This window comes from Tursiops truncatus, chromosome 20 (genome assembly GCF_011762595.2).
Source record: "Tursiops truncatus isolate mTurTru1 chromosome 20, mTurTru1.mat.Y, whole genome shotgun sequence".
NCBI classification, from domain to species: domain Eukaryota; kingdom Metazoa; phylum Chordata; class Mammalia; order Artiodactyla; family Delphinidae; genus Tursiops; species Tursiops truncatus.
In genome coordinates, this window is record NC_047053.1 from 19,705,543 (window position 1) to 19,728,033 (window position 22,491).

The 22,491-nt window shown below is 40.5% G+C and overlaps 2 protein-coding genes across 2 annotated transcripts in view; one reads left to right on the top strand and one right to left on the bottom strand.

Annotated features, from left to right (window-relative positions):
• LOC109551719 (AP-2 complex subunit beta-like) overlaps window positions 1-22,491 on the bottom strand; it is a 104,604-nt gene that overhangs the window by 45,353 nt on the left and 36,760 nt on the right. The window contains 3 exon segments of the mRNA XM_073797712.1: window positions 120-255; window positions 3,410-3,515; window positions 7,621-7,680. Coding sequence (XP_073653813.1) covers window positions 120-255; window positions 3,410-3,515; window positions 7,621-7,657 — 279 coding nt within the window. The 5' untranslated portion in view covers window positions 7,658-7,680.
• On the top strand, window positions 18,764-22,491 carry LOC117309624 (peroxisome assembly protein 12-like). The gene is made up of 3 exons (XM_033848009.2): window positions 18,764-19,430; window positions 19,726-20,279; window positions 21,100-22,491. The coding sequence occupies exons 1-3, from the start codon at window positions 19,308-19,310 to the stop codon at window positions 21,497-21,499; spliced, it is 1,077 nt and encodes a 358-aa protein (XP_033703900.1). The 5' UTR covers window positions 18,764-19,307; the 3' UTR covers window positions 21,500-22,491.

Genomic DNA, 22,491 nt, shown 5'->3' on the forward strand with positions numbered 1-22,491 from the left:
CCTCTTTTGGAACAGAGGTTGCTTATTTGCAATGCAGACACTAACCGTATCAAGAGACACTTCTGAAAAGGTTTTCTGAGGTAGAAGAGACTGTTCTCGAGTCCCTGGGAAAAAGTTACCTTCACAAAGCTGTTGACAGCCATGATGGCCATGTCCTGCTGACTCTTGGCATAGTTCATCAAGTAGAGATACACGAGCTTCTTTAGTTCCAGGTTGTCAGTCTGCATACAATTCACTACATCTGGAAAGAGACAGCTGAGAAAAGAGGAAGGAAAAGCGAACAGATGTTGGTGCCAGGCTGTTGGACAGAACACAAAGAAACAGCCTGAATTTAAAAAGTGATTCGATGTGAGCACAAATGTCCACTAGTGATAATACTTACCACAGAAATGAATTACTAAAGAATTTATAATAATGGTCCCAAGAAGATGTCTAAAAATAGATTTTTAAAAACTTTTTACTATGAAAATTTTCAGATTAGAGACAGCAGTTTAATGAACCCATGTATCCATCACCCAGCTGCAAACAAATATTGATACATACCCGATCTTGTTTCATACACAACCTCAACCCACTTGCCTTCCCCCAGTCCCTACCCCATCTAGTTGCTCTAAACAATTTCTAAACAAATCCTGCACATACATTTCATATATAATATTTTAGTGTGTATCTTTACAAACTTTTTAAAAAAATCACTACGTCACACAAAAAATTAACCATAATTTTTCATATCAATTCTTTGCAGTTCAAAGCACGACAGTTGTTATGCTTTTTAATGCACATATTCTTCCATCCCTGACCAGTGGGAACTTATTTGATTAGCTTCCTTATTAAAACAGTTCTCAGATAATTAGGACCTTTGTTCAAAATTTTCAGAAAATGAAACAGTTCTAAACGTGTGTGCCATGTACACATTTAGATTCTATTGTATATATACACCCATGAAGGAAGTGACCAGTAACAGGTATTGGGACTCAGACCCTAGGTTAGAATCCTGGCTACATTACCACTAGCTGTATGACTTCGGGATTATTCTTCAGCCTCTCCAAGTATACACTGCTTGATCTCTAACATGGAATAACTTCTAATTCAGAATAACCTCTAGTTCAGAAGACATGAGGACTATAAAAAACATTGTAAGTAAAAGCATCTGTCCCTGTGCCTGACACAGAATGCACTTAAATTTAAACTTCCCTTTTCTTAATGACATTAGGAAGGTCATCATTAGCCTTAGGACCTTCTCAGATGTTTGAGTTACTACACCTTACATCCACCACTAGATGCTGCAATTTACTTGGCATTCTTGCACTCATCCATTTCTTATCAGCAGCATTTGACCCAACTAATAAAAGGAAAATCAATGCATTTCATATTAACATAAATATTTTAAAGTAAAAATCTACTTATTTTACTTATTTTCTTAAATTAAGATGACATTGTTTTAATTTTTGCCAATCTCTTTAATGTCTACTTTAAACAAAAACAGCTGGATTCTCACACATGCTCCTGCATTCAACCTGTTGTAGAATGTTGTTTAGCTGAAGTGTAAGAAGAAAATCCGTTTGCATACACGTATATAAATTGGAAAATGGAGGAGTATTTTAATAGCTTTTTCATATAACTGGATGTTCTTCTTTGATACATTAAAGCTAGACAAATGGTTGTTTTTCTTTTTGTTTTTAGTCCACAAATGGTAGTTTCTTAAAAGTTAGGTACAATATGGAATCTGAAACCATATCAATAAACTTTCTGTACTTGGTTGCATTAAAATCCATTCATTTATCACTTATTTTGAATGGATATTTTACCCATGCATAATTTTGTGATGTATGCACTGGTCATTTGGAAAATACTGGTTCAATGAGTTATGCAGATCTTCTCTATGGTGGCATATTTCATTATACAGCAGCAAATAATCACAGTCATTAATTTCACCACCAATCTCATCAGAAAAATCTCTAAGTATTGGGAAGCTATCAAGCTCACGATGGGAGATACAAGTTTTCCAACACTCTAATTTTTACTTTAAAGTCGAAATTTATCTACTGTCAAATTTTTTCCCTTGAAGTGACAGGTTCACTTTGTTCATTTTTTATAAAATGTCTCCCAAATACCGAAGTCTGATTAACTATAGTTCTGTCTGTCAACCTTTCTTCCACAAAGAAATGGTGTTCCCAAGTCAAACAATTGTGCAAGGGCTTTTTTTCAAGTCAACCGTCACACTTTGCTATGCAGTAGAAGTACTTTATGCCTAATTCCTATTTCATCACACAGAATATTAAAAAGACCTGAACTCAAAGTTCAAGGTTTACTGAAATAAATTTTTAGTGCTTCATGCAGGACAGTCCTAAGTGAAACTGCCCTTTTTTCCTGCAAGCACATGATGGTGAAGAATACAATGACTACTTTTAACAGTTTGGCACCACTGCCTTAATTCACACTAAGGCACCAGCCATGCAAATGTCAACACAGTGAAAAGGGTAACTAACACCTAAGTATTATTACAAGAATAGCTTTGACTTCATGGATTTCATGGAAAGGATCTCGGGAATCCTCAGGGGCCTGCAGACAATCCTTATTTATTTCCAATGGCCTTCCTAAATTACAGGAAAAAAGGGAGGAAAAACAAAAAAGACCCTTTGGATTTTGTTACCACTGATTTTCATCTTGAATTCAGCAATTAAACGCAGAGTTGTAAAGTTGAGGGCACTGGCTTGAGCCAATTAAAGTACACATGGGCTTCTGCTTCTCAGTGTATTTTTATCATCTTCTAAAACTACCTCAGCAACAGATTTGTAACTCTGTCAGCTCTCAGGAGGTTTTATGCTAGATCTGTATGCAAGTGAAATCAAGCTCGTTTCACTCAAGAAAAAAAAAACAAAAAAAAACTTAGTCACAGAGTTAATATAAAAGCAACTACACTTCCTGATGTTTCCAGTGGGACAAACTCATTCTTATACGTTCTGACTGTAATAGCTTTAAATAAAAAGCAGTAGGGCTTCCCTGGTGGCGCAGTGGTTGAGAATCTGCCTGCCAAGGCAGGGGACATGGGTTCGAGCCCTGGTCTGGGAAGATCCCACATGTCGCGGAGCAACTGGGCCCATGCGTCACAACTACTGCTACTGAGCCTGCGCGTCTGGAGCCTGTGCTCCTCAACAAGAGAGGCCGCGAGAGTGAGAGGCCCGCGCACCGCGGTGAAGAGTGGCCCCCGCATGCCATAACTAGAGAAAGCCCTCACACAGAAAGGAAGACCCAACACAGCCATAAATAAATAAATAAATAAATTTAAATCATGTGGGCTTCTAAGAAGACCTCTGCTTAAAAAAAAAACAAAAAAAAAAACCAAAAAAGCAGTAAAAGCCATAGAGTAAGAGTCTAAAATGAGCAAAGCAGAAGAGATTACCCTTACCTAACATCTTTCCCCACAGTCATAGCAGCAATCACTTTCTTCACAGCCTCCTTCCTCTTTTCTTTCTTTTCATTGTTGAGTTCAGCCTTTAATTCAAAGATTTCTCCTAAAAGACAACAAACGGGTGAGGTCACAGGATCAGAGAACTAGAGCAGAACACTGTACTATATAGCAAGTAACACAACAGATGACCAGTGGCAGGGCTGCAACTGAAATAAGATTATTTAAAAATTATAGGATAGGTACAGTTCAAATCCCTAGAATATTAACCAACCCATTGATAAGGATGCTATTTTGGGGTTATCGCCAGAGAGGAAGGTGTAAGCCAGATCTCAGGAAGCACAGAAGTGGGAAAAAGGAAAGATATCTCATGATATCTTACTAGGATGGGGAGAGAACAGCATCTGAGGGATGATCTCCCGTCAGAATTTCAAAGTCCTGGGAAAAAAATAAATGCAGGCAGCAAACAGGTTCACAAATCAATGTTTTCAAACCAGAAGAGACTCCTCATTCACCTACTCTCAACTCAACAACTGAGGCTCAAAGGTCACTAAGTGAGCGAGTGACAGAGCTGGCCTTAGAACTGTTTCTCCCGACTCTTTAATCCAGTGTTTCTCAACGTTGGCTACACACTATTACCCGGGAAGTATCTAGAAATGCCAATGCTCAGGCTCCACTCTGGACCAAATAAATCAGAATGTCAAGGAGTAGAACTCCTCCGTTCATATTTTTTAAAGTTTCCTCAAGTGATTCTAATGTATAATCAGGGTTGAGAATCACTGCTCTAATTAGTACTTTAAGATGATAATGGGCTTTAAGGCCCTATCCTGTTCAATCAATCTAAGAACAGAAATAATAATCCTGAAGCTTCAAGAATGGTACAAACCAGAGTCATTTCTAAAGGTATAATCTTAAATGACTGACTGCTCAGGCCCTGCACCGTGAAATGCCAGGACTGTCACCACTATTTTAAGGCCCAGGCTCACCTATCTTCAGAAAGCTGGAGCTGAAATAAGAAAAAAGGTTAACAGCCCTCAACTGGTTTTAAAAGAAAGAAGAAAATATACTATAAGACCATGAAAATAAGTTGACTATTGTCACGTCAACTTTCAATCCACAGAATTGCCTCATTTTCTTCCACCTTTACGACTGTTCTTGATGTTCACTTTAACCTCGTTCACCAGTATAGAAATAGTGGGGGCAGCAAACTAGGTGATCTGCTGAAGCCTCTAAATGGGAAGGATGAACTGGCAAGCACAGAAGTTGAGCACTAAAAAAGCCTGTTACATCAAAATCCATCGTTAACAAAGCAAACAAACTGTTACAAAAATCACCCTTTTATTTGACAGCTGCAAAAATAGCACAGACAGAAAAGCTGGGCCCTTTAAAGAGTCACTCTCCTCTTCTCCAAGTCCTCTGCTGCCAAATCCAGCTCTTAGGGTTCCCATCAGTTACTTCTGAAAACAGTAAAGGACAAGCAGCACGGTTTCAGAAAATCTGAATTGTGAATAGCAGCAGGAGCTGAAGAATCAAAACAGGATATAACTGAAATTATTCCAACTCCAACAGCATAAACGTAAAGAATATGCTCCAGTGGCAGTTCTGGTGGGTGTTACAGGAAGTAAAAGGAACACAGTCTATCCATTTTTTAAAATGTGGTCTTTACCCAGCCATGATTCATCTGTAAGTCTCAAACCTTTATAAAAATCCCTGAATTAAAAAAAGGTTACCAGGACCCATTATAAGTGAAGGTTTGAAAAATCAGGTGAGTTTTAAAATTACATCTTTTTGTGTTATTATAGAAACATCCTGGTCATCAAAGCACACAAAATGTTAACAGAAGAAATAAATACATTTCAGAATGATAAGAGAATAAGAAAAAAAGCTGAAAATGAATGACAAGGGGCTAAATGCTTTTGTACGCTATAAGCAGTAAAAACAGCAAGAAGTTGGGTGGAGCCAAGGAGGAGCACGGAGGCAAGGTATCTCATACATACTACAGCTTTATTAAATTCTTATCTTCCCCCCTCCTGTTCCCCTGAATCAAATCTACCAAGCATTGCTAGCAGCTAGCAACAGTTCTCAATCTCGGCTACACATCAGAAAATTCTGGGGAGCTTTTTAAAAAAAACCCACGTCTAGGCCATATCCCACACCAAAGAAATCAGGATATCTGCAGGGGTAGGACTGGACATCACCTATTGTCTTTTACTTCACTGGGCAATTCCAATGTGCAGGCAAGGCTGAAAGCCATGGACTAGTAGCTAATGTAATTAAGCAACTCTCTATGGTGTTTTCTGTATTATAATAGAAGTTTACCCTTAAATAACTCCAAACGACAGAAATATGCTTGTGCTTTCTAGAAAATTTTCTGGTGCTCCAGGCCACTATGTGTGCCCTCCCATTTTCTTTTTCTTTTGAAATCATTTTAATCTTAAAGAAAAGTTGCAAAATTCCCCATCTGCTAACATTATGCCACATTTGCTTTATCATACTTTTAATATATTTATACATTTTTTTCTGATTCACTGAATAAGTAAACTGTAGACATCATGTCTCTTTAGCTCTAAATATGTCAGTGTATAACTTCTAAGAACAAGGAATTATGTTACATAGCTATAATACAATGATGAAAATCAGGAAGTCTAACAGTGATATATTGTCATTATCTAATCTATAAACCTTATTCAAAGATCTTGATAAAGTCTTTTATAGTAATTTTACCCCCATCCTCCTTGGGCCATGATCCAATGCAGGATTATGCATTACATTTACTGTCATGTCTCTTTAGTCTCCTTTAATTTGAAACAGCTGGGCAGCCTTTGTCTTTCATGATAATGACGTTTTAAAAAAGTACAGGCCAGTCATTTTATAGAACACCCTCAGCTGTCATGGGTGTTCCCTCATGATTACACTGAGATTATGCCTTTTCACAGCCATAATTCAGAAATGATGGTATGAAATCATCATGTGTGGAAGGATAAGAAAATATCAAATTTCCATGCATAATCATTTTTTGTTAAAATTTTAAAAATCATATGTATTAATACATGCATAGAAAAGACTGAGGATACATACCGAGTTTCCATCAGGAACAGGAATAGGGAGGAAGGGAACTTTCATTTTTACTTTTTATTGCTGTATTGCTTTAGTAGTACTCCTTGTAATAAAATGTTTATTTCCAAGTAAAAAATAAAAGAATTTGGTGCAACCACTATGGAAAACAGTATGGAGGTTCCTTAAAAAACTAGAGTTACCATATGATCCAACAAACCCACTCTTGGGTATATATCCAGAGAAAATTCTAATTCGAAAAGATACATGCACCCCAACGTTCACGGCAGCACTATTTACAATAGTCAGGACATGGAAGCAACCTAAGTGTCCATCCACAGATGAATGGATAAAGAAGATATGGTTTATATATACTATGGAGTATTATTCAGCCATAAAAAGAATGAAATACTGCCATTTTCAGGAACATGGATGGACCCAGAGATTACCATACTAAGTGAAGTAAGTCAGACAAAGAAAGACAAATATATGGTATCACTTATACGTGGAATCTAAAAAATGATACAAATGGACTTATTTACAAAACAGAAACACTCACAGACAGAGAAAATAAACTTATGGTTACCAAACAGGAGGGGAGGAAGGGATAAATCAGGACCTTGGGATTAGCAGATACAAACTAGTATATATTAAACAAACGACAAGGTCCTACTGTATAGCACAGGGAACTATATTCAATATCTTGTAATAACCTATAATGGGAAAGAATCTGAAAAAGAATATATATATGTAACACACACACACACACACACACACACACACACCTGAATCACTTTGCTGTGCACCAGAAATGAACACAACATTGTAAACCAATTACACTCAATTTTTTTCAAAAAGAGAAAATAAATGTGCTTCTTCCTTTTACCCTCCTCAGATCTATCAATCTTCAATGGATCAATCTTGGATCTCTTCCTTTCACTAAAACCTTCAAGTCAAAATGATGTGCACCACAGCCGTATCTTTAAAAACCCATACTTTAATAATTTACTCAATACACTTTTCTGTAGGATATCCCCAATGAGATGGTCCAAGACATACATGTCTGAAGAGGTCAGGAGCATTCTACCTGGAACAATCTTACACCACAACTTTTGAAGAATCTTCAAAAAAGGCTGTGATCAGGTTCTCATACTTACCTTTTTTATTGGTTGTGAAGTACTTGGAGTCAGTCATGGTTGTGGATCTTTAATGTGCACCTACAGCAAGAGAAGAGAATTCCTTTAACCAAGTTATTTACGTCCAGCAAGGCATTCAACTAATTTTAAGATCATTTATATACAAGAATTTCTGCATTCAGAAAGTATCTTCATCCTTACCACCATCACTGGTGATCCAAAGGGATGCAAGGATAATTAAGAATGTAATCCTTGCCTCAAAAGCTAATTGGAACAAAATCCAAAGGCCTAATGGAATAGAGTGATAATCTGAACCTATCATAGTTTTATAATTTTATCCACAATTATCTCCTCAGAGCCTCCAAGACCTAAAGCTACATCTTTTTACAAATACATCTTCAGTTAGTCACTCCAATATTTAAAATAAAGAAAAGTTTGTTTCAAAAGATCTCCCCATTACTTTCCGTTAAAGCAAATCTGATTTACTTCCCTGCCTCAAGACGGAGTCACTCTAAGACATATATTCTGAAACAGAGTAAAACTGAAAAGAGAAAAAAATTTTATCAACCTCTTCACCATTACATGCAACTGTCAATAAAAGGAATTTCTTTCAGAAAAAAAGAAAAGCCTAGATTAGTAGGACAATACTCTTTCATGACAAACACCTAGAGGCAAACATCTAGAGAGGTGTTATGCATGGATTTTTTTTTAAATTATGGTTTTCATATTTCCAACAACCTACAATTCCCCCGAGTATTTCCCAAAACAAAAAATATCAGTTTACAGTTAAAAACAATGCAAAAAACTGAGATATTTGTTCAGTCACACTGAGTGCTAAAGAGGATCAGAACTGGTGTTAAAACTTAAAAGAACATGGATCCCAGCTTCAATTTAACTTTTCTGTTCCTATTTCCAGAATTAATCCAGTTGACATAAGTCTCCATTGGTAAAATGAAAACAGCATGGACTGATCACACTTCTCCCCAAATAATGAGACAATGTTTTCTGATTTGAGAAACTCTTAAGATTTTGTCCAATGTACTTGACTTCTTTAAATACATTAAAACTTTCTTTTAATAATATTCCTGCTGCACTCAAAAATGAGTATCTTCTGGGATTTCCCTGGTGGCACAGTGGTTAAGACTCTGCGCTCCCAAAGCAGGTGGCCCAGGTTCGATCCCTGGTACGACTAGATCCCACATGCGTGCCGCAACTAAGAGTTCGCATGACACAACTAAGGAGCCAGCAAGCCTCAACTAAGGAGCCTGCCTGCCACAACTAAGACCCGACACAACCAAATAAATAAATTGTTAAAAAATGATTATCTTCTTACTGACCACCATCATTAATAATACTTATCACCAAATTTTGGACAGATGCCCTGGCACCTACTCATTATTTTCTGGTCAAAACAACATGAATGATAATATATTTGGCAAACTTGAGCAATAATACCTCCACAAACAATGGTAATTATGGATCTGAGAAAAAAGACCTAAGCCCTCAACAAATCAATGCAATTAAGGAAAAAAGCCAGAAAATCATAAAATAATGAAAAAAGGTTGGCTCTAGTTTGTTCTCTAAAATGTACTACTTGGACTATTTAAGGGAAATTAGACTCATCTGTTATCTTTCCAAGGAGCTACTTAATGTTTATAGTACTGATCCTTATACAATAGTGCTTTTAGGTTGTACAAGAATTTCACTGAATTTACCTTGTTAAAAGAAGTGAGCTAGAACTCACACAAATCATTATAGAATACAGAAATTTCTGATTTGACACTATTTGTTATAACTTAAAGTGAGCCTGTAACAGAGGCTTGTCTTATGCAGTATTTTCACAATGTCTTTTCTAGCTAAAATTCAAAGAATTATAATCTTTTAATCCATTTCATCACTTAATCCATTCACAGTGTAAACTAAATGTGAAGTAGGCGAACTGAAGAAAGGAGTCCTTCACATAAAAGACCTGGAAGAGGGACTTCCCTGGTGGTGCAGTGGTTAAGGATCCGCCTGCCAATGCAGGGGATGTGGGTTTGAGCCCTGGTCCAGGAAGATTCCACATGCCACGGAGCAATTAAGCCCGTGTGCCACAACTACTGAGCCTGTGAGCCACAACTACTGAGCCCACATGCCACAACTACTGAAGCCCACAAGCCTAGAGCCCGTGCTCCGCAACAAGAGAAGCCACTGCAATGAGAAGCCCACACACACCGCAACTAGAGAAAGCCCACGCACAACAACGAAGACCCAACACAGCCATTAATTAATTAATTAATAAAAAAAATGACCTGGAATAAATGTGAAGTTATCATCTAAGAACTTATATATACAAAGAGGAAAACCAGTATACAGAAATGATTACAGTACTAGAGCCTGACAGGAGGGCCACAGCTCAAGGCCATTATAGTCTATCCAGGATGTTGTTACACCACTCTAATCCTTTGGGATCATCAAAAGTTAAAACTTGCTTAACATTTAAAGACAAAAGCTGCTTGGAATTTCTCACTGTTTCTTTGAAAAAGGGCACCAAAATCGTTCTGTTTTCTAAAGCTCTCATACACATTCACATATATTAAATTTTTAACAGAAAATTTCAGCATGATCTGTTAAACATTAAATTAACCTAGTCTTAAATCGTACCTTTATTAGTGACCCACACATTTCATTACTTCCCCTAACAAATTTCATCATCGAGGACTAGATTTCTGTCCTTTTACATTGTGAGCACTAAGTTCTTACTAGAGAATAATGTACCAGCCCACAAAATTTCAGGGAAGAGGAGAGAATCAAGTACATGATCTTAGACCCTAAATTAAGAACCCCTGCTTTTGAAGAGAAAGGAGAAACACACCACTCTCTTATCTCGCACTGTCCTACACAACAGTAATGAAATATCCCTTACACATATTGGCAGAGCAACATTTTATCATGTCAGTTCCTGACTTAAGCCAAAAGAAACTCCCCCAAAATAAAATAAACCAGCCTAGACAAAAAGAAGTGAGAAGAGTCGGGGTTGCACAACACTGTGAATGTACCAAATGCCACCAAACTGCTCACTCTAAAATGGTTAATTTTATGTTATGTGAATTTCACCTCAAAAAATTGCATATGTATGCATTTTTTGGCTGCGTTGAGTCTTCGTTGCTGCACGTGGGCTTTCTCCAGTTGTGGCGAGCGGGGGCTACTCTGCGTTGCTGTGCGCGGGCTTCATTAGTTGCAGGATGCAGGCTCAGCAGTTGCAGCACATGGCCCCAGAGCACGTGGGCTTCAACAGCTGCAACGCGTGGGGCCAGTAGTTGTGGCGCACGGGCTTAGTTGCTCCGTGGCATGTGGAATCTTCCCAGACCAGGGATCAAACCCCATGTCCCCTGCATTGGCAGGCGGATTCTTAACCACTGCACCATCAGGGAAGTCCCTGTATATATTTTTAAATGAGACACTGTTTTTTTGTTTTTTTTTTTGTTGTTGTTGTTGTTGTTTTAATGAGACACTCTTAATCACACACCAGAGATGAATATGGTCAGATTCTCTAAAACATAAGATGGTGAAAACTGTTGTCTGGGGCTTCCCTGGTGGCGCAGTGGCTGAGAGTCCGCCTGCCAATGCAGGGGACATGGGTGCGTGCCCCGGTCCGGGAGGATCCCACATGCCGCGGAGCGGCTGGGCCCATGAGCCATGGCCACTGAGCCTGCGCATCCGGAGCCTGTGCTCCGCAACGGGAGAGGCCACAACAGTGAGAGGTCCGTGTACACCAAAAAAAAAAAAAAAAAAAAAAGCTGTTTTTTGGCTTTAGAAGCCAAAGAAAAAGCAGCCAAGATAGAGTTCAAAGAATAAGTCAAGTATTTGCTGAAGAGCCTCAAAAATCAAGTTCCTTCTGGGAGCTGGGGGAGAATTTATTCCTCAGGAGAGTCCCAGGGCAAAGCCAAGCCATCATGGAGCTGGAATTCACACTACCTTTTTAGCAGATCAAACTAGAGGAGTCACCGGCTGTTCTGAGGACCTGAGGTATGACCTCAGGACATTGTTAAAAAATAATAATAATAACGCTGCCACAGTCAAAAGCACAATCACTCTAACTTTCCTAGCCCAGAGTATGTCACTGCATTTCAGAAAAGGTCTCCCTGTACAGGATTATACATCTAGATTTAACATAACCTAGTTTCTACTAAATATAGCTTGTAAAAGTCCCTTCTCAACTATTCCTCCCTCCTTCCGGTGCCCGTAAAGAGAATAAGGCCAGAAAAAAATTAATAGGGTCTTAATTTCAAATGGCTCTCTGGGAAATGGCAGCTAAATTAGAGTTGGCGAGGCCACTAAATCCCCTCTTCGCATAAAGTAGGACTTTACACAGTTGGTGCTAGTAGGGAAAAAGTGAACAGTTGACCAAATTATAAAGCAGAAAGGTCATCTCAGCAATCTTTCATTACAAGGGTGAGAGGTGCTAATCAGATATTTCAATAATGCAAAGACAATGGCATCTTCAGGTATCATTTATTGCCTAAGAAATGACAGCAGACAACTCATTACAACAGACACACCTGCAATTTCCATTTAAAAATGACCACAAAATAATATGTTAATATTATCCGGTAAGAAAAAAGCTCAAAAGTTTTACATCCAATTCTTAACTGAAATAAACTCTGGAAAACTTAGGCCTGGAAGGAGAGAAAAGAAGGAAGAAACGAAAATGCGTCCTACCTGATTCGTTCCCTGTTCAGCTTGGTTCGTAATATTTTAAAATACGGGTGTGTCAAAGAAGAAAAAGAAAAGATGGAAGAACTGGACTTTCTTGAGTCTCTTAAGTCACAGAATGTTAGCTTTGTATTACCTTTACCACCCAATTTTCAGTGAGGCTATTTGCAGAACACACTATACTTTCTGCTTCTTTGGGAGTTTAAAACTACTAAGATACCTGCAAACAGTTCTCATCTTACCACCACGCTTAGTCATCATTGGAATGTGTTACACGTTTTCTTGTACAGCTGCATCTCCTTCATCTGCTGTTTTCTATTATGACTCTGTAAGTGTACCCTGAGGCTAAGCAACAGAATTATACCAGGGAGGTGATTAATAATTTAAATTGTTCCTCACTGAGACCACTTCCTTTGTCATTCTTCCTTTTCTAAACTTACTGAGTTTTCTTTACTTTCTCTTTTAAACCACATGATTATAACAGTGTTTGGCATTTAAAAAACACTTCTTAAAAGTCAAAGTTTAATGAAGCATTCACACTTTATTCACACTGCTTCATAATGAAGCAGCCAGGTGAGTTGAAAAAAAGTCTGCCCCGCAAATGGGCACTGTTTTCAGTGCTCTGAAAACAAAGAGCATGAATCAATTCTTTGGATTCAAAGAATATGGAATAACAGGAAGTTCCAGTTTCTTTACCTCTGTCTTAATCTACAGTCTTTCCTCAAACCAGACCACTCCTTCTAAGACCAGAAAGAAAAAACTCCGGGCTAAGATTTACTCCCACCTGCTTCCCCCTCTCTCACAACGGGTCAATTCTGGAGGTTTCTCTTCCCGTTCTCCAATGTCAGGAATTCCTCTTTTTTCCCCAGGTGGTCAAGATTCTAGGGATATGTTCCTCCATTACGAGGTGAGGGAGAGGCGTCTCAACCTCAAATTACAGAAGACGGGTGAGGTCTGCCCACCTATGAGCAAAACTCTGGGGGAACCCCTTTCCCCTTCTGGTACCTGGACACGTCCCAGCCTCTCAGTGAACGACGCCAAACCGGGAAGAAGGTTCTCCCCTCGGCCTCCAGTCTCTACCGGCCACACCCCTGGCCTCTGGCCCTCCTAACCCCCCACTTCGAACATCTTTTCCCCAGTGCCCCCCAACTCCCAGTTGCCACCCCGCGGATTCCCTCACCCCGCTCCAGCGGTGGAGTCCCTTTCTCCAACCCTCTTCCTCATAACGGTCACACCCGACGGCTCACTCCATCTTCAACGGTCACGCTCCTAAGATTGCTCTCCTCCGCCCGTCTCCAACCAAGCGTGGCTCCCTTCCCCAAAAGAGGGACACACCCCAAAGTTAGCCGCCCTGAACTCACCGGAGGCAAGGGCAGGGGTGGCAGCAGCAGCCAGAGAGCAGTGCTGTAATGGTTTCCTGCCCGCCACGACTCCTTCTCCAGGTCTAAGCCACTGCGCAAAACCCACTTTGCCAGGGACAAACATGGTGGACAGGAAACTCTGACGTCAGACGGCCTCGCCGTGTGATGTCAGACGGCCTCGCCGTGTGACGTCATCCAGGCGCGCGCGCGCCGGCGCGCAGGAGAACCAGAAAGGCGGGCATCTTGGTCGCCTTGGAGACGGAAAAATTTTGCGCAGTCGGGAAGTGACCTGAGGTCCGGGCCTCGAGGAAGTTCACTGACGATCGGAACGGATCTATTGAACAAGCTGACATTCCCTGGATTTGTTTCCTCGCACAGGAGTTCTCTAAAAACTTACACATAGGGCTAGTGAAACATCCTGTTTTCTTAAAACAACACAAACAAAAAAACCCAGCTAATTTCCCTGGCCAGTTCAGGAATGTGGACAATGGTGATCCAGCCCAAGACCATACAAGGGCAGTGGGACTGGAGGAGAGTGGTGCAAGGAAAAGAGGTTGACATGGCCTCAGATCTGAGTTTGAATCCATCTGAGATCGAATCCCTGTCCTGAATGTGATTAGGAAAGTTACTTAACGTCTCCTCAACCTTAGTCTTACTTGTGAAATAAATCCAGTGATATAACTCTCTCCAGCTTGTGAAGCTTAAAGTAGGTAAGGCGCCCAGCATGTAACAGGCGTGCTTACACAAAAGTAAGTTCCTTTCAGAAACCAAGACCTAGATATCTCTGTACCTTCCCCTCAAAACGAAAGCTTCCCACCTAAAACTCCTCTAAGTAATAATAAAGTCTTTAACCAAAAAAAGAAGAAGAGGAATGTGAAGAATGAGAGCCTGAGGCAGAAGTTGGGAAACCAAAGTGCAAAGGGGACTGAGAAGTAGAGAGGCAGAAGGAAAAGCTGGTGGTCATAATCATTTAGGACGTTTTTAGAGTTCTATGAAAGTATAGGACCTATATACTATATCTCTGAGGCCTAGCCGCCCCCTCCCCAAAGTTTGTTGAATGGATAAATGTATGAGTGAGTGGTCAACAACAACAGTTGCTAGAGAGAAAAGGAGGAAGGGCCGAAAAGTGTCCAAGGATTTAGCAGCACTAAGGTCTTCGATGTCATTGCTGAGACCATCAGCAGAGATAATGAAGGCAAAAGCCATGCTGAAGAAGTGTGAAGATAAATGGGAGGTAAGGAAATGAAAACAGATAACTCCATAAGAAAGTATAGCTGAAAGAGAAGAGATATAGGATGGTGTCTGAGGGAGAAAGTAGCAAGCATTTTATTTTTAAGTTCTATATTCATACATTTTCTTTACACTAACCCTTTAGCAATACCATGGGTTCAATCATTTTTCCTACCCATATGACTCCAAAATATCTATCTCTAGCCTTGACCTAGTCCCCAAATTTCACCACCAAATTGCTAACCGCACTGATCGTAAGTCTGCACGTATGGCCCACCCAAATTAAGCAAATCATAAGAGTATTGGGGGAGGTGTTTAAAAACTGTGGTTCCAGGTACAACTCACAGAAGACAGAGGTGGATTTTGTAGAGATGCCACCAGAAAAATCTTTGATTCATACCTCTCCCCGGTTCAGAAACTTTCAACAGCTCCTCATTTCCTAATTGGTACAGAACCTATCCTTCTCCCAGTTTTCCCCATTTCTTTGCTCTTTAGTTTTCTCATCTACAAAATGGGAGAAATACTAATATCCAATCATAATATTATTACAAGGATGAAGTGAATTAGTGTACGTAAAGCACTTAGAACTATGCCTGCACATAGTATGGACTGTGTAAAATATTTGCTATGATTGCAATTATTTGAACAAATTACACTGCCAGAAATTACTAGCCAGAAATCTGGGGGTCATTCTTGATTTCTCTCTCCCTTAACTGCCACATTCATTCCATCTCCAAGTTGTCAATCCTACCTTCAAAATATATTTCAAATTCATCCAATCCCTTCTATTCACCTCATTATTCCAAGCCACCATCGCCTCTTGCCTCAACTACTAGAAACCTCAACTCTCTTCCCAACCATTATTCATACAGCAGCCAGATTTTTGTTTCACTTTTTTTTTGAAGTATAAACTAACATTCCAAAAAGTACACACCAAAAATATAAAGCTTGATGAATTTTCACAAAGTAAATGTAACCACATAACCACTAAGGGGTCATCTTAAAAATATAAACCTGGTCATGACTCCGGTGTATAAATCCTTCAATGACCTCCCATTATACTTTGACTAAAATCCAGTTTCCTTCCCATGGCCTATGAGTGGTTAGGCTCCTGTCTACCTCTCTTAATATCATTTTATCCTTTTCAGTCACTCTTCATTTCCTCTTCATTTCACCTCTTGTTAGCTTTTGCAGCTCTCAAATAGGCCAAGCTCTTTCCCATCCTAGGGCCTTCACAACTACCGCTCCTCCTACCTAATACTCGTTTTCCCCAACTCCACACAGGCCTGGCTGGCTTATAATTTAGGTCTCACTTTAATTGTAATCTCATAAAGGCACTCCCTGATTACCCAGTCTAAAAGGTTCTTCTCTCCCAGGCCCCACTGCCACCCCCATCATAGCCCTCTTATTCCATTTGTAAATTATATATTAGTCTCTTTACTTGTTTAGTATCTCTCTCCCCAACTAGACTGTAAATTCCATGAGGGCAGATACCAAGTCTGTTTTTATTACTACTGTCTACCCAGCACCTAGCATAATGCTTGGCGCACAGGATGTATTCAGTAATAAATGAATAAGTAAATTATTCAGGAATAAATGAATGAATGTCCACAAGCAAAGTACTAAAACTAGCATTTAAGAGCCTCTATATTATGGTCAACAGTATAGACTATGTATTATTGGTCTATTTTCCTCTCTATATTTAAAGCAAACAATTTGACTTTCTCCAAATGTACTCATCTTTTGAGGTCCACCTAATCCACAAAACCTTCTCAGTGGACATCTGGTCCTGATATAAGATGCAGGAGATACCAGGTTACATCGCTGTATTAGAAAGCAACTGGCAGAAAGAAGCTGAGATAAAACGTGAGGTTAAAAACGATCTTCCCCTTGGTTACAAAGGCCAATATAGCTTCTGTTTAAGCTAGTTTGAACGGCCTCATTTCTCCCAGCTCTTATTGTCTCTTCCTCTAAACTCACCATATTAACCTATCTGATGGCTCTTCACACCTTTTAACATAAGTGCAATCAATTTCTGTCTTGCTTATTACACCATAAACCTGGGAGTGGGATTTGTGATGAGGTGTTTATTATTTATTGGCTGTAATAATTGACATTGTTATTTCTGACTGCCTTTTTTCTCACATAACAACATCAGTTTACTTTTGGAATATTCTCAAAGGACTATTAAGGTGTCTTGCACTCTTCTGGCTAAGAGTGAAACAGCGAGTGGAGATGAAATCTGAACCAAGGTCAGTCAATAGGGATCTGAATCATAAGTACAGTGACAGAAATTTGTTGAAGCTCGTTCATTGCAACAGCGATGCCTGTATGACCCTTTGCTAATTCTTGCTAGAAACATCCAGTAGGACTGTGTAATTCCTGTTCCCTCAGAGTTGGTTTTCCTTATTTTGTTAGCTACTCCATATTCTTCTAATAAATTTTTTAGTTTAAATTAGCCTGTTTTCTGTTGCTTGTAACCAAAGAACCCTGATACCAATGTTTAACTAACTTCCCACTCGTCTTAGGTGATGCTATTTCTCAACTTTGTCTTTTTGCTGTTCACTTAAGAAAAGCCTCTCTGTAAGAGATACCACTGACCAAGAAGCTACAGGTAGGTGTTTTATGTAGATACATTATCTCTACTCCTTAAAACTCTGTAAGGTAAAATCTTCCATCAATGTGACTTTCTCCAGCAGGTATCCAATCAGACTATAAAACACTTTCTTTTTTTTTTTTGGCCACGCTGCATGCAGGATCTTAGTTCCCCTGGCCAGGGATCCAAGCCATGCATCCTGCAGTGGAAGCACAGTGTCCTAACCACTGGACCGCCAGGGAATTCCCTGAAACACTTTTTGGAACCACAATTAAGGTTAATTTGCAAGATTTTATTTCTCCTATTGAAACAACTAAACCCAAACCTTGTTCCAGCGTTCTCATTATGTGAAACAATTAACTGTCTTTATACCATAACGTCCTCTATGGTATAAAGTAAGCAAACTTCTACTTCTAGCTATTTAGCCCAGGGGTTGAGGGGAGAGGTTGGAGAGAGAGGAGATGAACTTTAACTATTATCCAAATTCAGTAAACCTGCAGCTACTCAAGGCAATTGCATAACATGTAAAAGTAGTTTGCAAAAGGTCAGGTTAATTACATTTACTTTGGTATACAATGAAAAGTACCTTGTCTGCCAAGCCTCCCCAATTCATGCGAGTTAGAATTCAACAGCATCACTCCGTTTTAGCACTGTATTCATATCGCTAATGTGACGCATCCTACCGTGTTCGAGGGTAGGAACCATTTTCATTTAGTGTTGCAAGTGCCTAGAGTTCTGCTTGAACGTAACCTAACCTAGAAGACAATTAAGGTACCAGCTTGAATGAAAAAAATCGTCCCAAATTCTGAACAACAGCAGGAAATTTTTTTTTTGTTAATAATTGGCAGCCATAAGGCTAAGCCTTCTATCTCGGCTTTGTCGCTTCAAATCCTTCCCGAAGGCGGCAAAAATAGTGAGCCACCACACCCGCCGCAAGCAAAGTGAGCCTTCCATCTCCACATTCCCTTGGGTCCCTCGCCTCTCTCTATCGCCCCAGGGAACAAAGGCCTCAGCAACAGGCCGAGCTCTGGCTCCGGGCGCCAGACGTCAGTGCGGCGACCCAACACCTTGCCAAAATGACTCTGTAGAGAGATATCAGAGCCGTGGCTTTCCAACAACACAGCAATGCAAAACCAGCTAAGAAAAGTAAAACCTACCAGCGGAAAACTCCTCTCCAACCGAGCCCGCTGGGAGCGGAAGCGGAAGTCCCTGTGAGATCATAGAGTTCTCTAGTTCCGGTCGCGGGGCCGCGTTCGGGGCTAGAGCGCCTCTCCACGGCCATCGGGCTCCAAGCGGCTTCTATTTCCGGTTGCGGCTTCTGACAGAAAGCCGAGACCTCCTTTTAAACGCGGCGTCGCGGGTTCCTCGCCCCTCGCCTGGGGTCAGCTCGCAAGGACTGGCGCGGGCGGCGGGATTGCACAGCCCACAGCTGAGCCAGGCCGTTGGGGCCGGCCTGCACTGGCACCTTCGATCCCTCAGAGCCGCCTGGCTTTTGAGCCCTCCGGATTGGGAGTCCGTGATTGGCCGCCTCCAGGACTGCCGCTCGAGAGGCCAGCGCTCCTTCGCCGTACCTGTCCCCCCATAGTCACGCTTTTCCCTGTGAGGTGCAGCATTAATCAACTCACCTCTCCCACACACTACTTCCCTAACGTGGGTGTCCGCGTTGACTTCATTCTTCACCTTCCCTTGAGACCCCTCCCCTCTGCCTCCGGAAGAGGTCTTTTTTGCCCAGTTCCTGTAAAATATCACCCATCTGGCACCCCCAGAAAGTTCATGCTTACTAGAGAGTTTGTGGGCAAAGTAAAACCCAGTGCACACACGAAACTATGGCTGAGCACGGGGCTCACATCACAACTGCTTCGGTGGATGACCAGCCATCCATCTTTGAGGTGGTAGCACAGGACAGTTTAATGACAGCAGTGAGACCTGCTCTTCATCATGTGGTCAAGGTAAGGATTTAATTCTCTGAAAAGTTTTAGGAACGTCCGGGTAAAAACCAAGCCAATAATCTGAATTTATTTCTTGGCCTAAGTTTTGAAATAACCAATTAGCATATAATGCACATCACATGATTTAATGGTTATGGAGTCTCTTGTTATGTGTACTGAATACCTAGCACTAAAGGCAGGTTAAGGTAGACCCAGAAAGAAAAGTGTGGAAATTCAGATGGAAAAAAAGGAAATATAAATACAAGGCATAGTAGCTGTGTAATGGAATGAATTTCATTTATTTATTTTGCTTTAGGTTCTTGCAGAATCAAATCCTGCCCGCTACGGCTTCTTGTGGAAGTGGTTTGATGAAATCTTCACCCTGCTAGATCTTCTGCTCCAGCAACATTATCTGTCTAAAACCAGCGCCTCGTTTTCTGAAAACTTTTATGGCTTAAAGAGGATCGTAATGGGAGACACACACAAGCTTCAGAGATTGGCCAGTGCTGGTCTCCCAAAGAAGCAGCTTTGGAAGTCAGTTATCTTCCTGGTTCTTCTTCCCTATCTGAAAGTGAAGCTGGAGAAGCTGATTTCTAGCCTGAGAGAAGAGGATGAATATTCCATCCATCCCCCTACTTCCCGCTGGAAACGATTTTACAGAGCCTTTTTGGCAGCCTACCCATTTGTTAACATGGCCTGGGAAGGCTGGTTTCTTGTACAGCAGCTTCGATACATCCTAGGAAAGGCTCAGCATCACTCACCACTGCTGAGTCTGGCTGGGGTTCGGCTAGGTCGACTTACAGTTCAGGATATACAAGCTCTGGAGCACAAACCAGCCGAAGCCAGCATGATGCAGCAACCAGCTGGGAGGTAAGGCTTAACATTTCCCCAACATATTTGATTAATAAATCCTAAAATCTTATCCCAATTTTATGAAATTTACCCCCTTCAGTCCACTTTGGGGTATTTCATAAAATCATCGAAAAATTCTTGTGTCCATAAAACAAGGATTTCCATCCTGGTAAAATTCCTCATCATACTGGCTACATTTTTGCACACACTTGCTATGTACCACGCCCTGTGCTAGGTGTTTACATATATTATCTCAATCCTCATCACAGCTCAATGAAATAAATGCATTAGCACCATTTAACAGTTGAGGAAACTAAGTTCTAACATTTGAGTACCTTGCCAAGGCCACACAGCTAATAGGCGGCAGAGCTGAGATTCAAGCCAGATCAATACAATTCTAAAGACTGCTCTTAACCATGGTGCTATCCCGCTCCTAGTGTCTGTGTTCTCTGACAAGTTCAAATATATTCCTCAGTACTGCTGAGTTGTTTTTTAAGTGAGTTATTTCTTTTTCTGGATATACTATCTTCCACCCCCATAAAAGGTCTATATAATCAATGGCTCATTAATTTCTTTCTCAAAACACAAAGCAACAAAGCCCTAGTCATTAAAAACAAAGCTTAGCTCCTAGAACTCCTAAAATACGGTAGGTCAGAAAGAGGAATTGTTTCGAATAGACACTTACAAGAGAAAACGCCAGTCCAGCAACTATTCAATCCCCAAGCTGAATCAACGATTCTAATGAAAAGTGTAAGAATTACACGCATATTAGTTTTTCTGTGATTGTACCTAAATAAACAGTTTCTCCTTTTGCCTCCTTGTTCTGTTCTCCAAACAGCGTTGGCGAGAAGATAAAGTCAGCTCTGAAGCAAGCCGTGGGAGGTGCCGCCTCATGCCTCTCTACTGGCCTTTCGGTGGGTGTATTCTTCCTGCAGTTCCTTGAGTGGTGGTATTCATCCGGAAACCAAGAAACCATCAAGTCATTGACTGCCCTGCCTACTCCACCACCACCGGTACATCTAGACTACAATTCTGATTCTCCCCTGTTGCCCCAAATGAAGACTGTGTGCCCACTCTGTCGTAAAAACCGCGTGAATGACACCGTTCTCGCCACCTCTGGCTATGTGTTTTGTTATCGCTGTGTGTTTAATTACGTGAAGAGTCACCGAGCTTGTCCCATCACAGGTTATCCAACACAAGTACAGCATCTGATAAAACTGTACTCTCCTGAGAACTGAAAGGGATTAGCACCTTGTCTCACAACGAAATGACTGCGCTATAAGGCCAGAGGGCTGCTTTTCCGCACGGTAAATAGCATTGTTTGATCATCCTCAATTAATAATGGTATGAACTTTAAACAGCCACATGGATTTCTTTAAAAGGATGTACTCGTTGATCTTAACCTTTTAGCTTGCTCCCTAGACACCTCTACTTAGAGTTGACCGAGCTGGTCAGAGTGAGAGAATCAGGACTGGCAGGGGATGTGAGGGTCAGCATAGAGAAGGGGATCAAAGAGGGTACTCGGCACAGAAGCTTTTCCTGTCCCCTTCCTTAAAGGACAAGAGGTATACAAGCTTTCAGGAAAAACCCAAGTTAGACCTCGTAGAGTGGGTAGTGAAGGGGAAGCAGGCCTTTTGAGAAAGGAAAGCATTTATCTGCCTATTAGGAATAGGTTTTATCGGTTTGCAAACAGTATGAAATATGGACCTGCTTTATTTTATTTTATTTTATTTATTTTTTTAATACAGCAGGTTCTTATTAATTATCGCTTTTATACACATCAGGGTATACATGTCAATCCCAGTCTCCCAGTTCATCCCACCACCACCCCACTACCCCTACCACGGACATGCTTTTTATAGAAATACTTAGAAACACTTTCTCCTTCCATATGCTGAGACTCATTTGTTAAGTAACATTTGCTATAGTTTATCACCTTTTAAAGATCCCTTTGTGAACCACACATATCTTCCTTGGGAAACTGGTTACAGGAAAATAGGGGTTGAATGTATATACAGAATAGTCTGAAGACTTCAGTGTGAAAGCAAAGCTATTAGTGAAGAGATGAAGTAAAATACTGCCCTAACTATGACTGTGTAAAGACAGGATCTTTTCATAAGCTCTTTCTGCTTGCTGTTAAGAGTTTGCTAAGCTGACATAAATTATTCTGGCTATTACTAAAGTTTCTACGAAACGCTTAAGTAAATTTTAAGAATAAATGTTTTTTGGC

Bases quoted from the DNA above. Each gene is read 5' to 3' on its own strand.
- LOC117309624 (XM_033848009.2), top strand. From the start codon at position 19,308: ATGGCTGAGCACGGGGCTCACATCACAACTGCTTCGGTGGATGACCAG. The intron at 19,431-19,725 runs GTAAGGATTTAA...ATTTTGCTTTAG, and splicing joins CTCTTCATCATGTGGTCAAG to GTTCTTGCAGAATCAAATCC. The intron at 20,280-21,099 runs GTAAGGCTTAAC...TTCTCCAAACAG, and splicing joins ATGCAGCAACCAGCTGGGAG to CGTTGGCGAGAAGATAAAGT.